At 37.7% G+C, this 16514-nt stretch overlaps 1 protein-coding gene across 1 annotated transcript in view; it reads right to left on the reverse strand.

The window, feature by feature from the left end:
• Positions 1–13211: 13211 nt before the first annotated feature.
• LOC126203339 (poly [ADP-ribose] polymerase) overlaps positions 13212–16514 on the reverse strand; it is a 122081-nt gene continuing 118778 nt past the window's right edge. The window contains exon 19 of the mRNA XM_049937625.1: positions 13212–14266. Coding sequence (XP_049793582.1) covers positions 14194–14266 — 73 coding nt within the window. The 3' untranslated portion in view covers positions 13212–14193. The remainder of the gene's footprint in view (positions 14267–16514) is intronic.

Here is a 16514-nt window from a genome sequence, read left to right on the forward strand (position 1 = left end):
GACATTTCTGAACTTCTGAAATGGCACAGCCTCACTCACAGGTGGAGCTGCTGTAAGTGTGACATAAGGATTTGATGGCAATTATTAGTCAAAATGGTCTTCTTCTCTTTATGAGCAGAATTAAACATATTTAGCCACACACTATTCTTCTTCTGTTGATACTTGTGGAACTCTTCCCAAATTGTTATTGTGCTGTGGCCCATACTATTACTTCTTATCTTCACAAAACTTTACCTGACATTTCAGCACCACAAAGTTTACACACTTAATTTTGCATGTGCTTTTACCTCCCTCACTGCCAGCCTATAACTACACTGTGCATGTGCTTCCTTATATCAGCAATGTTAGTGCCATGCCAACATTATCCTTGGTTAGACATTGCTGTTATACATAGCAAAGGCCCTGACTATACCAGCATGTCTACTACATTCTTTACAACATTGTTTTTAAATGATTTGCAATAAGTCTGTGTTACAAAATTTTAAATAATTAGCATTAACAATGAAATGACAAAGTGTATATTAATGATCTGAAATTACTATAAAATGTGAAAGAAAACTTTTGAAAATTATTAAGTATGCTATGGTAATGTTATACTGTCACTGAACTTGCAAAACAGTTGAGGCGATAGATGAAAATATCAAAAACAGGCGGAACGATACATCTGTTCGCTTAAACGACGATTCTGCTGCAACTACGGAAGAAACCCAAGCGAAAGTGTCAAAAGCCGAAAACAAATATAAGTGGACAAGTGTAATATACAGTAAAAAGAATTCGAAGCGCCTGAGTAACGAAAAACAAAACGAAACAAATGACTTCCTTGTTATTGGCGATTCTCTGCTCAAAAATGTGGTAGTGCCAAAATGCAAAGTAGACGTTCGCCCAGGAATCAAGACTCACCAGTTGAACAAACACTTCAGCAACATACATAGGTCGCAGAATGGTCCAGCAGAGGCTTCTCGGAAGAATTATAAACGAGTCTTCATTCACGTAGGTACAAATTCTCTTAGAAGCAACACTGAAGAGGAAATTGTAAGTGAAACAAAAAACTTAATTCGATCAGCCAGTAATCTCTACAAAACATCTAGAATTGTAGTGAGTGGTATTGTATACAGACGATCCGTCAGTGATCAATACATAGACAGAATAAACCGTGATGTAAACGAAATCTGTAACAATCTAGGAGCTGTGTTTATAAATCCGAACAAGTTCTTAAACAATAAATGCTTGGGTAAAGACGGTCTTCATTTAAATAGGCTAGGATCCAGAATTCTCAGTAAAATGTTCGCTGATACATGTAAAATTCTGAATAATAAGGGAAACTTGTAAGTAATGATGGGGATGGGAAACAGTGTTTGCTAACAAAAACGGCGAGACCGAAACAGTAGGCCTATGCCTGAACCCATAAATAAAAAAGTGTGTCCATGTATAATGCACTGGAATATAAACGGTCTCTGTGACGCCTTTTCCAACAAAAATCATAAACTTGACGACTTACAAATTATTCTTTCAGAATTTAAAAATATTGAAGTTATCTGTCTCAATGAACATTGGCTTACATGTGGTAATATTAAAATTCTTAATAAACTTAAAAATTTCGAATTAGCTTACAGTTTTTGTAGAGGGGAAAAATCACGTGGAGGTTCTTGCATACTTACTCATTCTGACATGAAATATGAAGTAAGGAACAATTTTAATCATTTGAATGTTGGAACAATTTTAATCATTTGAATGAAGAATGCACATCTGAAAGCTGTTGTATCGAGTTAAGGGACCTAAATGTTTAGTAGTTCCTAGTTACAGAGTACCACACAAAACTACAATTGAAGCTTTCCTGCTCAAATTTAAGTGCCTTCTTGAAAATCTTAATAAAGGAAAAATATTATAATAGCTGCTGATTTCAATATTAATATCATAGCTGACAGCAATGATGTGTCCAAATTCAATGACTTAATAAAAAACTTTGGCTTCAAAGCAAACTTCATGCAACCCACTAGAATAAATGCACAGTCAGCGACCTGTATTGATAATATTTTAACAAATTATGTGCTTGAAGATGTTAATAAATTTTGCTTAGATTTAGGAATCGCTGACCACTCCGCATTATTCATTGAACTACCAAAACTCTATAAAGAAATTTCATGTAACAAAAGCCACATGAAAAGGAACTTCAATGAAAAAAACCTAACTATATTTAGCAATAAGTTAAGAGAGGTTGAATGGCCTTATGACAGCTGTATCTCAAGTAGTACTAACTTTAACAAATTTCATGGTAGCTTTCTTGAAATATTTAATGAAACTTTTCCAATTAAAGCCAAATGTAACAAGATGACTAGGAAGATTAAATGGATAACTCAGGGTATAAAAATTTGTAGTGCCAGAAAGAGGCAACTACATAATGAACTGAAATATAACAAAAACAGACGTTTTACTGTGTATGTGAAACATTATAAAGCCATCTTCAAAAAAGTTGTAAAGGCAGCAAAACAAATGGCAAACAATAAGTTTATTTTACAACATAATAGTAAGACAAAGACAGTGTGGTCTGTTGTCAAATCAGAGTTAGGTGTTAAAGTCAGTAGTAATGAAATAACTAAGATTAAAGTAGATGATAATGTTGTTGTAAACCCAGCTCAAATATCAGAATGTTTAAATGAATTCTTCATAAATGTAGCAAATTCAGAAGTTGATGTAGCAGGATATCAGTGTAAAGTAAATCCCTTTGGACTCGACCAAGAAGCTGAGTATCTCACAGATTTTAAAAAAAGTCACAATAAATGATGTGAAAAATGTTATATTGTCATTAAAAAATAAAAATTCTGCTGGGTGGGATGGGACACCAAGTAAAGTGATTAAAGCAGTATATGACATAATAGCACCCCCACTAGCTAAAATAATCAACCAATCTTTTGAACAGGGGTGCTTTCCTGATGTGTTAAAATACGCCAAAGTGAGACCTCTGTTCAAGAAAGGGTCGAGGGAAGATATGGGAAACTATCGCCCTATTTCTATTCTCCCAATCCTGTCAAAAGTGTTAGAGAAAGTAGCTGCAAATCAGATCAAAAATTTTATCGTAAAAAATGATATTATTGTAAGTAACCAATTTGGATACTAACAAGGAAAAAACACACTGGATGCAGTAAATAACTTCATTGAGAAGATATGCAAATCATTGGATCAGAGGAGTAAAGTTGCAGGTATCTTCAGCGATCTTTCAAAAGCATTTGACTCGGTGAACAATGACTTGCTTATCTACAAATTAAACAAATATGGGATTAAGGACAAAGCTCTGAAATGGCTCACATCATACTTGCACAACAGAAAGCAAAGGGTAAGTGTCACATCAAATGCAGTGAATTATTATTCTAAATGGAGTACAGTATCACAAGGTGTGCCTCAAGGCCCCATTTTGGGGCCAATCCTGTTCCTATTCTATGTAAATGACTTGCCCATAAATATAAATTCCCCGTCAGTTCTGTTTGCGGATGACACTTCTGTTTTAATTGAAGATGATGCAGAAAAAAATTCAGAGCACCATTGTGAGCACAATGGGTACTCTAGAAAACTGGTTCACAATCATCCTATGGAAGAAGTTAACAAGTCAAATTCCTAGGACTAAATGGGGACAACAACTTAAACTGGAGTACACATATTGAGTTCCTATCAAATAAACTAAGCAGCTTTGCATTTGCAATGTAAATACTAGCAAACTCTACTGACATGAGTACACGAAAAATAGCATATCATAGTTATTTTGAATCTGTCATTAGGTATGGTATCATTTTTTGGGGAAATTCAAGTAGTGTATCTCGAATACTGAAACTGCAAAAGAAAATTATAAGATACATGTGTAGTGCACAACAAACAGAATCTTGTCGCCCATTATTTTGGAACCTGCAAATCCTAACAGTTCCCTCCAAATACATTTATGAAATTATAATCTTTGTACACAGCAGACAAAAATTATTTGAGGAAAATCATTTTAACCACACGTACAACACAAGAAATAAAAATAATTTTATGTTACCCACACACCATTTGAAATTATATGCACGAACTCCACAGTATATGGGGATGAAAATATATAACAAGCTAATGGGCAAAAATATATTTAATATGAAGCCAGAGTGTCTAAAAATAAGGCTACAGCAGATTCTGTGGGATAAATGCTACTATTCAGTAGAAGAATTCATAGAGGATGACATGATAATTTGAGCAAGGGGTAATTAATTGTTAGTCTTTTATTGTATGTGTAAAAAAATTGTATTATTATTATTATGATACCATTTGTTAAAATCAGTTGTAATTAATTGTTAGTTTTTTATTGTATGTGTATTTTTATATTGTATTATTGTTATGGTACCATTGGTTAAAATCAGGTGTTGTATGTATATGGTAAAACTTTACCAAAATTTTGACGTGTCTCCTGTACCTAAATCAAATGATTTAGATTATGTACGTTATCAGACTAATAAACCAAAATTCAAAATTGAGAACAAGGTCCCTCATTTTAACACCAGGCATGTTAAAAGGGTGGCAAGAGGAATTAAAATTAATAGGAACATATTTCTCAGAATAAAATTAAAAATCTGTGCTGGCTGTCTACTCCTCTAGATATCTTACTGTGAGATGCAGCTGATGTATGGTCATTGTAAGGTTTGAACAGGAACATAACATGGCAAAATTGTCCAAAAGCAATGAACATTGAACAGGGAACTTAACTTGGGACATAATGCCTTTGATGGCAATAGCACAGTCACACTTGAAAAGATCCCTTAAAGACATCATTCTTTTGTTTGGAAAGAATAACACTGACATGATTAAAAAAAAAAAAAAACAAACAAACATCTGGAAAGGAAGGACTACATGAATATTCGTAGTTGTCCTCAGAAGTCCCAGTCATGGAGCTGTTCTAGGATGTGATACTTCCAAGCAGTCATAGGCCCTCTCAAGATTGAAGGCTATACCTATGTGGTGCTGACTGTGGAGGAAATATTGTTGTATTTCCACCTCCAGTGGGGTATGTTGTTGAGGGTTGAATGAGTCTGGCACTGGGTGACAATGCATCACAGTGTTTTTTTTTTTTTTTTTTTTTTTCCCCTACAAGCTAGTAATGGCCATGCTACAGTAACTACTGGGCCAATTGTTGGCATTGGAACCATTGCAAGGCTATGAGTCTAAACCTGATTATGGGGTGACACTTGTCATTCCACCATGGGACATTCTGCCTTTGAACTCGGGCTGAGGACTTTGGGATACATCCATCAGCAGCATGGCAGATCACACTGATAAGGTGATCCACCCAGATCTGGACTCTATATCTGTGCTCTAAAACAGCTAGTTGGCTGTACAGCATCCAGTTTACTCTGCTAAGCTTCCAAGGTGCTTCATTTCAGCGATAGCTCCATCTGAGAGGAGGATCCAGATAAGGAAGTCATCACTTGAACACAAGTCATTGAGCAACATCTATAAGAGCAGGATGACAGAAAGCAGGATCTATGACAGACAATAACCCCATTGCAGTGCCTAAGTGTATGCTGCCACTAGGGTTAAGAAGGCACATTTCTACCGACAAAATAGGTTTTTAGTAATTCAACCCCTGGAGCAGGCCACTACAGGTTGCCGTAGCACATTAAAATCTCCTACAAGTAGGAATGGTTGCGAGAGTTATGAGGACAGGTTATAAAGAACCCTTTTATCCAAAAACTTTGTTGGGCGACAGATACATTACAAAATGTAACTTTGAATAGAATGTGCACATTGACAGCAAATGCCTGAATAGCTGTTCTAAGAGGGACAGAAGTGGAATGGTGTCATTCACAAAGATAACTACTCTGCCTTTAGTGCTTTCACCACTGAGGTCATCTTTTCAGGAGAGGCAGCACAGGGGCATCAGGATGTTTCAAGTGTGTTTTCTAACAAACAGGTACAGGGATCTCCTTTGAACAGAGGGTTCATATAAGCAGACTTCAAAGTGCATGATCGAGAAATCATTATCTGAGTTTTTGAGTATCTTAGGGTCCACTTAATTTGATTCCACCTTCTTGACATTATACTTTGCCTTAATCTTCCCCTTCACATTTCATGACACTGGTTCTGGCTGAGGAAATTTTTTCAGTGATTTCAATTCCAACGCGGTATTGACGGCAGGGACTATAGTGTTACTTATTGTTAGAGTTCGTGTAGAGACAGCAACAGTTTCATCCAAAATTTTGCTTCTGCAGATGCATATGCAAGATACATTTTTGTGAGAACCCTCTGGTGATGTCTGTGTATAGGCACTTACACTTTCAGGTTGCTTCATAAGTGTTGCAGTAAATGAAGTTGTAAAGGTTGGGGGTTGAAGAGATTTTTACACCTTTTTTTCTTCAATATGTGGAATGTGCTGTCACCACAGTTCCTGCATTTTCATTTCTCCCTTCATCATCATACTCTCTTTGCTCCACACTGGAAGTGAACCTGAGGAATTGACAAAGGAGTCATGGGAGGTACATAAAGTTCCTCGAACATTGATAACCGTACCATACAAAGCCTAAACTTTACATCCTATGTCCTGTGCTGCTGCTCATCAGTACTTGTTAGTATAGCTGCAGGTTACAACTGGCCAGGTCATAACCTTATAAGTTTGCAGTTTCAGCAGTTTATTTAGTAATGTAGATGCCAATAATTTCTTAAATGTATGGAAGCATCTATTACACTTAGGATGTGAAGTTTTATTTCAGTTAACATGCAAATTTGTCTCATTAATATCAGATCCCAGATATTGAAAGTTCAACACTTGTTCTAATCTGAAACTTGCTGCTGACAGTTTAATCATGTTATTTTTCTTCCTGGTGACATTCGTGTGCTTAGTCTTCATTTAATTAATACAAGGTCTCTAGGTAGTGTGGCTTCTTTCCAATCATCTATAGTTCTCTCTAATGAAACTACCACTCTTAATAATTTTTACATCAGCAAATGCACATATCTGGGTGACTTTGTGCCTATGTAACCAGATCTTCAAAGTTTTCAAAAAAGTGCTTCAAGCGACAGATCAAAAAAGCTTGTAAGGAGGGCATCCCCTTGTCTGGCTCCTTTACTAATGCTGAACCATTTCCTGAGTTCTGCATCCTCTCACACTGCAGCCTTACAACCAGCCAATGTTGCTTGAATAGGTGAAACATGCTTAGATGGTATACCAAGTAGTAGCATATCATTTAATTTTCTGTTGTATGAGACTCTCTAAGGCCTGATGAAGTCCACATGAAGGTTACAAAGCTCATTATTATACACATGCCTTTTCATGTATTTGCCTCAATACAAATATCTGATCTTCTGTTGACCCATTAGCACTCTCTGTACCAGGCCTATTTTATGCACCCGTCCCTAGAAACCGGGCAATTTTACCAATATTAAAAAAATTACTGCATCAAATCTACTGTTTGGATTGTGGCAAATTTGGTACCATCTTGAAGCTGCACATTTCTACTTTAATTCTGAGTGAAAGAAACTACTTTACAATGCACAGCTTTAAGGTACAGTTATAGAAATCACTTAGATGTTTTAAGAATTTAGAAAAAGTCATACGAATAAGGGAATACAATTGTGATTTATTTTTAACCAAAATTGTGGCACTACATTACATGTTTCTGATAGTATACAGTATTACATATAAATTTCACACAGAATCATATTGTTTTTTAGTGTGGAAAATTTTAAAGCAAGGTTCCAGGCAGAGTGCAACGCCACACTGTTCACATTCGTATCGTGTCTCTTTGCGAGAAGCCTTGCCACTCTGTTTCTTGCTCCTGGAACTGCACACGTGACACACACGAGCAGCATACTTCTTAGTAGTTGCAGGTATGTGCTGCAAAAAATGTCTCTTTGTTAGCCGACCTACAGTTCCTTCATTTCTTGGAATGAATTCAAGTGTGTCGTCTTCAACAAGCTGAACTGCAAGCACTGTTATAAAGTCTGTTATTGTAATATTCTTCCTGTGCACTGCATTGTACAGCCAAAATGCATTTGATACTCCCATAAGCAGCAAATGGAAATATAATTTTCGCCACCATTTCACAGTTCTGTGCTGGAACGGATTGTACTGCAGGCGTTGGTCTCCAATATCCACTCCAATTTTATTGAGGTTGTAATCAAGTACCTGAAGTGGTTTCAATACTACAGACCCATTTCTCTTAGTATGCGTACCAAATGTTGCTTGATGCCTTGTAGACAATGTATACACATCTCTCTTATCTTTCCACTTCATTGCCAATACATTATCTTTACGCCGAAAAGACATTTCGCCCTTTTTCAGCTTAGCAGATACTAAATCTTTAGGCAATCCTTTCCTGGATTTGTTCACAGTACCAACAGCTCCAGTGCCTTTCTCTGCCAGTTGCTGAAATAGCTCTGGACTGGAATAAAATCGATCTAAATACACAGTGTGGCCTTTGTTCAGCAAGCTGCTGTCAGACAACAATCGCAAAATAACCGCAGACGAAGAATTGTCAACAATATGCTTACCAGCATAAACTTCAAAATTTACAACATAGCCACTACTGGCTTCAGCAACAGCATATACTTTCAGTCCATACTTATGAGGCTTATTTTGCATGTAAACACGGAAACTCACACGACCTCGAAATGGGCAAATTCCTTCATCAATTGTCACTTTTTCTGAGGGACGATATGCCTGGATACATCGCTCCTTCAAATTATTATAATATGGCAAAACTTTGTAAAGTGGATGAAATCCATCTTCGCCTGGTTTTTTCTGATTTGAATTGTCAACAAGATGCAAGCATGACAGTATCTGAGTGAAACGCAAACGGCTCATGACATGGGGACAAAAGTTACAACTAAGAACAGGATTAGTGCTCCAATGGTCCGCAATTTTTGGCTTTTTCGAAACACACATGTGGAAAATAATACCCAAGAAACGCCTCATCTCACTTATAGTCACTGGCTTCCACGAACTCAAAACTGAATGGGGCTTCAGATTATTTCCTCTTCTTTTCTTCTGTATTGTCTGTGATGCATACAAATTTGTCTGTCTCTTGAGTTCATTTACGTCACTGTCAGTAAGGAACACTTTACTGCAATCCAGTACAGAACTCGACTCATCAATATCCACTAGTATCTGCCTGGGTGTCGTGTTGACAGGCAGAGGTCGGTAGGTGTCAACTGCAGTCCACTCACTGTCTTTCGGATACGGCACAGCTGCTGGATTTGAAGCAACACCTTCAACATCATTCTCGTCTTCATCTGAAGACAAACTGTCATCAATCTCGTCTTCTAAAAAGAATATCACATTATGTGTAACTACATACATCGTTTACACATGTTCAACAGATATGTGCGTACTGCACAATTACGTGGAAAATTCGGAAATACGTACCTTCAAACACACCATTGCATTCAGAATCGTCTGAATCACTCTCTACATTATCCAGAGTGTCGCTATGATTGATCAAATCCGCAATTTCTGCGTCTGATAAACCGCGCCGAAACATGATGACAAACAACTGAATGATATACAGACTGAGAACGCAAAGATAAGTTTTAACATGAATTACAGCGCTGCCGTGACATCTATGGACGCATTTTGTTAATAAACATCTGAAAAACGTATAGCGCTGGCCAAACCCGTAGAAATAACGTTGCAGTGTTTTGAATGAAATTAAATGTAGCGGCCCGTAAATTTTACGGGCTTGGTGATTTTCGCGCGATCCCAGGCCCGTAAATTTTACGGGCTTGGCGCTTAGAGTGTTAGGTTGAAATCCACACTGACATTGTCCCAGAATCTCTTCTACATATGGAACTGGCCTGTTGTAAATAATACTAGAGAGAATCTTATATTTTATACTCAGGAGGCTAATTTGAACAAGTCTTGTCTCCATTCTTATGCATTGGTTGGATTACGAGGGCAGTTCAATAAGTAATGCAACACATTTTTTTCCTCGGCCAATTTTGGTTGAAAAAACCGGAAATTTCTTGTGGAATATTTTCAAACATTCCCGCTTCATCTCGTATAGTTTCATTGACTTCCGACAGGTGGCAGCCCTGTACGGAGCTGTTAAAATGGCGTCTGTAACGGATGTGCGTTGCAAACAACGGGCAGTGATCGAGTTTCTTTTGGCGGAAAACCAGGGCATCTCAGATATTCATAGGCGCTTGCAGAATGTCTACGGTGATCTGGCAGTGGACAAAAGCACGGTGAGTCGTTGGGCAAAGCGTGTGTCATCATCGCCGCAAGGTCAAGCAAGACTGTCTGATCTCCCGCGTGCGGGCCGGCCGTGCACAGCTGTGACTCCTGCAATGGCGGAGCGTGCGAACACACTCGTTCGAGATGATCGACGGATCACCATCAAACAACTCAGTGCTCAACTTGACATCTCTGTTGGTAGTGCTGTCACAATTGTTCACCAGTTGGGATATTCAAAGGTTTGTTCCCACTGGGTCCCTCGTTGTCTAACTGAACACCATAAAGAGCAAAGGTGAACCATCTGTGCGGAATTGCTTGCTTGTCATGTGGCTGAGGGTGACAATTTCTTGTCAAAGATTGTTACAGGCGATGAAACATGGGTTCATCACTTCGAACCTGAAACAAAACGGCAATCAATGGAGTGGCACCACACCCACTCCCCTACCAAGAAAAAGTTTAAAGCCATACCCTCAGCCGGTAAAGCCATGGTTACAGTCTTCTGGGATGCTGAAGGGGTTATTCTGTTCGACATCCTTCCCCATGGTCAAACGATCAACTCTGAAGTGTATTTTGCTACTCTTCAGAAATTGAAGAAACGACTTCAGCGTGTTCGTAGGCACAAAAATCAGAACGAACTTCTCCTTCTTCATGACAACGCAAGACCTCACACAAGTCTTCGCACCCGGGAGGAGCTCACAAAACTTCAGTGGACTGTTCTTCCTCATGCACCCTACAGCCCCGATCTCGCACCGTCTGATTTCCACATGTTTGGCCCAATGAAGGACGCAATCCGTGGGACGCACTACACGGATGAAGAAGAAGTTATTGATGCAGTACGACGTTGGCTCCGACATCGACCAGTGGAATGGTACCGTGCAGGCATACAGGCCCTCATTTCAAGGTGGCGTAAGGCCGTAGCATTGAATGGAGATTACGTTGAAAAATAGTGTTGTGTAGCTAAAAGATTGGGGAATAACCTGGTGTATTTCAATGCTGAATTAAACAACCCCTGTTTCAGAAAAAAAAAAATGTGTTGCATTACTTATTGAACTGCCCTCGTACATCTAAGGTCCACTCTTCTGGGATTCTTTCCTGATTCCATATAACACTGGCAAGTTTTTGGATTCGCTTAGAGACCAGTCTCCCATTTTTTCAACAGTTCTGCCATTATTCCATCAGCTCCTGATGCTCAGTAGTTTTTCAAAGAGTGCAATACTTTCTGTCTCTGGACATGCAGTGCCATAGAGTGGCTGCTCATTCTTGGTGGGATTACCCTCCAGAATTCTCTCCATCTGTCCAGAACAGTGCTCATCAAACTGTGGCCCATTGGCTGCATATGGCCTGAATCAAGTATTTGTGCAGCCCGCTGTTCTCAGCTGTATTTTACAACAGGCATCAAGCAACTAACAGTTGAATTCTACAATGTCAGCTAATGTTAATAGCTTCTGAGGAGGCGTTCCTGCTCAGTAACAAACAAAAATCCCAGCAGAGTAATATTTTTAAGATGTGCTTGATTTTAATTGATGATTTTACCATTTGTACAACTGTTGGCTGTAGCTGATTCCTATGTCAAATCAAAAATGTGCTGGAGGAATTATATTTGGGAGCAAAAAGTTGACTGGTCTCTTTAGAGGCGAAACTAGATACAGTGGAAGATTTTTTTTTGTGGTTTTAGGGCGCACAACTACAATGGTCATTAGCGCCCAGACTAAGTTAGGAATGCACCGCGAGGCACAAGGTTAAAACAGCAACTAAAAGGGACAACACTATGAAAGACATATTAACAGGCATAGGATTAAAAAAAAAAACAGCATAATCAAATGTCCTTAGACAGGTTTGTCAAATGGATAAAACGAACGCGAGCAGCTGCTCCTGGGTCATACACTAAAATGGCATCCAGAGTACATGGCAGGCCAAGATCAACGCGCAGTGTATTAAAATTTGGACAGGACATTAAAATGTGGCATACCGTCAGCAATTGCCCACATGGGCAGAACGGTGCCGGCGCAGCAGTGTACATGTGTTATATGTTCCAAAGTTATATCCATATTCCTGATCTCTGATGCCGTTCATCTTCATAAGGGCAGAATAACACTCCTTGTGGAATAATTCATGATGATAGGCGTTTTACAAGGCAAGGGTGTCAACCGTGCATTCAACTCCCAATTTGGAGGGACCAGGCTATCTGGCTCCTCTGCTGGAACCAGTCTGGCTTAGGTACCCCTGCCAGCAGCTACGCAGCATAGCCCCCAACTTCTTCAGAGCTCATTAGCCTCCCTGTCCAGCAAATGAAGTGCCTTCAACAAAGCCGCACCTCCTGGAGAGATATTGGACATTTACAAAAGCTACAACTTCCAGAAGGGGACATAAAACTGTATTTATCCATGGAGTTAATTTGACCATGGCATAATAGCCCAGAGTATTTGAATAAATATGAAATTCCCAGCTGTGAAGTTAACAATAGACAAATGATTAACAGAAAAAATAAGTTATTAAAATGGTGTGATAATTTAGGTCCTGGGTGGAATACAAATAATGGAAGGAGTAAAGTTAACAATTCATGACACACAGTAGGTGCTGATTGGCATATAAATATATAAACAACTGAAAACTTGGCTAACTAAAACAGAACAGAACAGTTTGGCTGTCTCGTGTGTGTGCGTGTGTGTGTGTGTGTGTGTGTGGGGGGGGGGGGGGGGGTGCGCGCACGCACGCGCGTGCGTGTTTCTGCCCTCTCATTTTCCTGTGTTGATTACCTTTGAAGGCATTGTCAAAAGCTAAAGCACATAAACAAAACTGAAAATGTTGCTATGAACAACTTAGTTATAAAGTGAGTTTACCGTTTTGACACTATCCACAGCATAGGTGCCAACCTTGAGAAGAGGCAAATATGGAGGGATGGGATGGGATGGGATGGGAGGGGATGTAAAAATTGTTGCAGATAGTAACTTTACCTCCTGTTATCATAATTTACTTTTTTAATTGCTTTATTCAGTTTTTAACTACACAGATGGTGAACATTACACTGTAAAACATTCAGGTAAAAATGCTACAAAAATATCAGTCCTCTTCACATGCAGATCAAATATTGATACATACCTTTAAAATAATGTAAATCTAATAAAGTACTGAATTAAATTGCGCACAGAAAATTTTATTTGGCTAAAACTGTTTTTCATCTAACTGCTCAGACCAAGACACAATATGAACAGAAAATTTAAAGAAAACATTGGCATCCTTAATTTATTTAATCTTTTTGGCAGAATAGTCAAAAACCCAGTATTCATTTACAAACTATTCCAAAAATCTGTAGTTTTAAATGACATTTATACCATACTGGGTATTCTGATTTTCAGAAAGTAATATTTTTAATAAGAACACGTGATAACAAGCAATCAATGCTTTTAAACATAACACACAATATTTTACACGGAATCAAATATCTTAAACATCTGTGATGACATCAGATCATCATACAAATTGTTTGCATCAAACAAAGTGCAAGAATAACAGCATGTACAGGAAGCTTTTCCATCAGATTTAAAACTGATAAACATTTTACAATTTTGTTGAAACTGCTTTTACATCTACACCACTGACAATGTAATCTTATGATTACATAAATCTCTTGTTTTAGAATACATAACTTCAAAAGTGTACGTGAAAAGTGAGCTACATGCTGTTTTAATTTTCAGCAAATCAGGTGACACTTTCAGTCATTTCATGTAAAATTCGAACAGATATTAAGTGTGAGAAACCACACTTCATGTATAAAATCAGCAAAGGACTCAGGCGTTATATTCAGTCTTAAATGATGATTTGTATATTCTTACATAGCTGCAGTTCCAATGCCTATCACTGAGACTGGAGGACTAAGCAAATGGAACAACTATATACAAGTGCTAAAGTAATATAACAAGATGTACATATAAAAAATAGTAACAACACCGTTCGTCATCCTTTGTATAGAAGGTATATCACATATTTCATTAGGTGCATCCATAGGAAATTTAAAACTTGTACTTGAAGTTAACCTTCATCAAATACTGAATGTTTACTTGCCCAACATCATATACAATGTATCTGAGAAGTTGTTAAGGAAGAAATTAATAAACAGCAATTGCAATCTACTATACTACACAGGACTTACAAGGAGATAAATGGCTTTAAGTACTTTTTGGCATTGATGTGTTGCAATGTTAATTTTCTTTCCTTCATATGCACTCTACATCTGGCTCGCGAGCTGCCCACTATTATTTCCCTTAAGTAGCACTGACTGATAAGGTGACTTTGGTAAAGTAGCACTGACTGATAAGGTGACTTTGGTATGGTCAAGTTTCTGGCACTATATATCACTATGGGGGTTTCAAAGAAGTGGACAGACTAATGCGTATACAATCAATGTTCATATTCTGAAAAGACTGTATAATGAGTCACCCTCATCTAACATAACATTTTTTTAATATAAAAATAACCAATACCATGTATACTATCGATTCTTGCATAGGTTGAAATTATCTCAGCTGTTTCACTTAAAGAATTCATATGATTTTGTATACAAAGTATATTTCAGGCTACAATGTATAAAAAAGAAATTAATGTGTGACAATCGATAATACTAACAGTTAAAATTGCTCCTCTTTTAAAAATATTTGAAATTACAAAATTTGTGGCATGCTTAAAATTCATATTATTAATTGCACAATCTAATGCTAATTATTAAATTCTAGATTGATTTACAAAATAATGATATACTTTAGTGAAGATTTTTCTTTGGTAAAGGAAGTCCGTAAACTCTTTGGAATAATGTACCGCAGTGTAGGTAGTGGTGAGCACACATCTGATGGAAGTAGATGTTACCTAAGTTTGTCACCAACAATGTATTTTTTTTTTTTTTAATGTGGAAAATGTAAAAACTATGTGATGTTGAAAGATGTGACAAAGAATAAAATTCAAGAATAATACAAGCAAACCTTCATCAGTTATTTAGTCATCATCAGGAACCTACAAAATTGAAATTTCACTTGCAAAAATGTACTAGACAAGACTGAGCCATCGACGACGACAACAACAACAACAACAACAACAACAAGAAAATGAAGATGAGTAAAAAGTTACCCCATTCATTGACTTCAGGTCATTTCTAATACACAAGTCAGTCCTCTGCATATATAGAATGGGAACAACTATCAAATATCTCTTCTTACAATGACAAAAGCACTCTGACAACTGTGTCTCATCCCTGTAACTCTTCATATTTTAGTGAAAGCATGTTCAGGAGGGCTACCATCCTGTAATAATTTGGCAAGTAAGATGCTACTATTATCGACCAGCCCACTGGGTTTGTTTTTATTTGATAATGCAAGATCCAAGGACATCTCACAGGCAGTTAAGAATGCTAACTCTGGCATGTTTCTTTGTACATGAACAAGCCCAATACAGTTAAGGTGTGCCAGGTACCTCGGATGGTCCTCACTAATTATTTTTTTCTTCTTATAGCAATACACAACATCATCATGTTATCACAACTTGCAGTCTTTCTTTGGCAGAAGTTTGTACCATCTTCATTACTTCACCAGCTACATTGAGATTGCCATCCTATGAAAGACAACACTGCAGGGTGGTTACATGAGTTTTGACCACAGATTATAACTGCAGAACACTGGCTGCACTCACCAGCCCTCCACTCAAGCTTCCTCTGTCTGCCAAACAAATTCTGCCACCAAAGACAGAACTCACTTATATACTCACCTTTTTAGCACCACCCTGGAGGCTCGTACAATTTACTGACCACCATGAAAGCAGCAATCCATGGAACAATATGTGAGGGCAAGCACTTCAATGCATAGAAATCACTTTAAAAGATATGTTGGAGAATTGACAGATATTTTCATCAGTGTTAATACCAATCCTCTAATCTAACTCATCCTAAATCACTTTGATAAACGATATAATTCAAACATGTAGCTAACTCCAAAACCACCAAATGATATAATTTTTCCACGTTAACAACCTATTTATAACTGCTCATTAAAGTTACCACAACACTAAATGCCCTGCTTTGTTGTATATGTTGTAAAGATTGGAGAACAGCATCGGTAAACTTTTCTGATGACAATTTACCAACTACTGTACCCACAGGTATCTATATTATAGCACCCCCAAGGTTAATATTACTAAGTGACTATAGTCCAGGAGAAATGTCTTTGTTACTGACAGCTTAGCAGTGTTGTTCCATTGCGTAGTGACTGTAGTTAGCCAGCCAATGACAGATTACCGTTGAGCAGGTAACACGAGCCACATTGAAATTCTGATGCATGTGCATCCAAAA

Source organism: Schistocerca nitens, chromosome 9 (genome assembly GCF_023898315.1).
Source record: "Schistocerca nitens isolate TAMUIC-IGC-003100 chromosome 9, iqSchNite1.1, whole genome shotgun sequence".
Taxonomy (NCBI): domain Eukaryota; kingdom Metazoa; phylum Arthropoda; class Insecta; order Orthoptera; family Acrididae; genus Schistocerca; species Schistocerca nitens.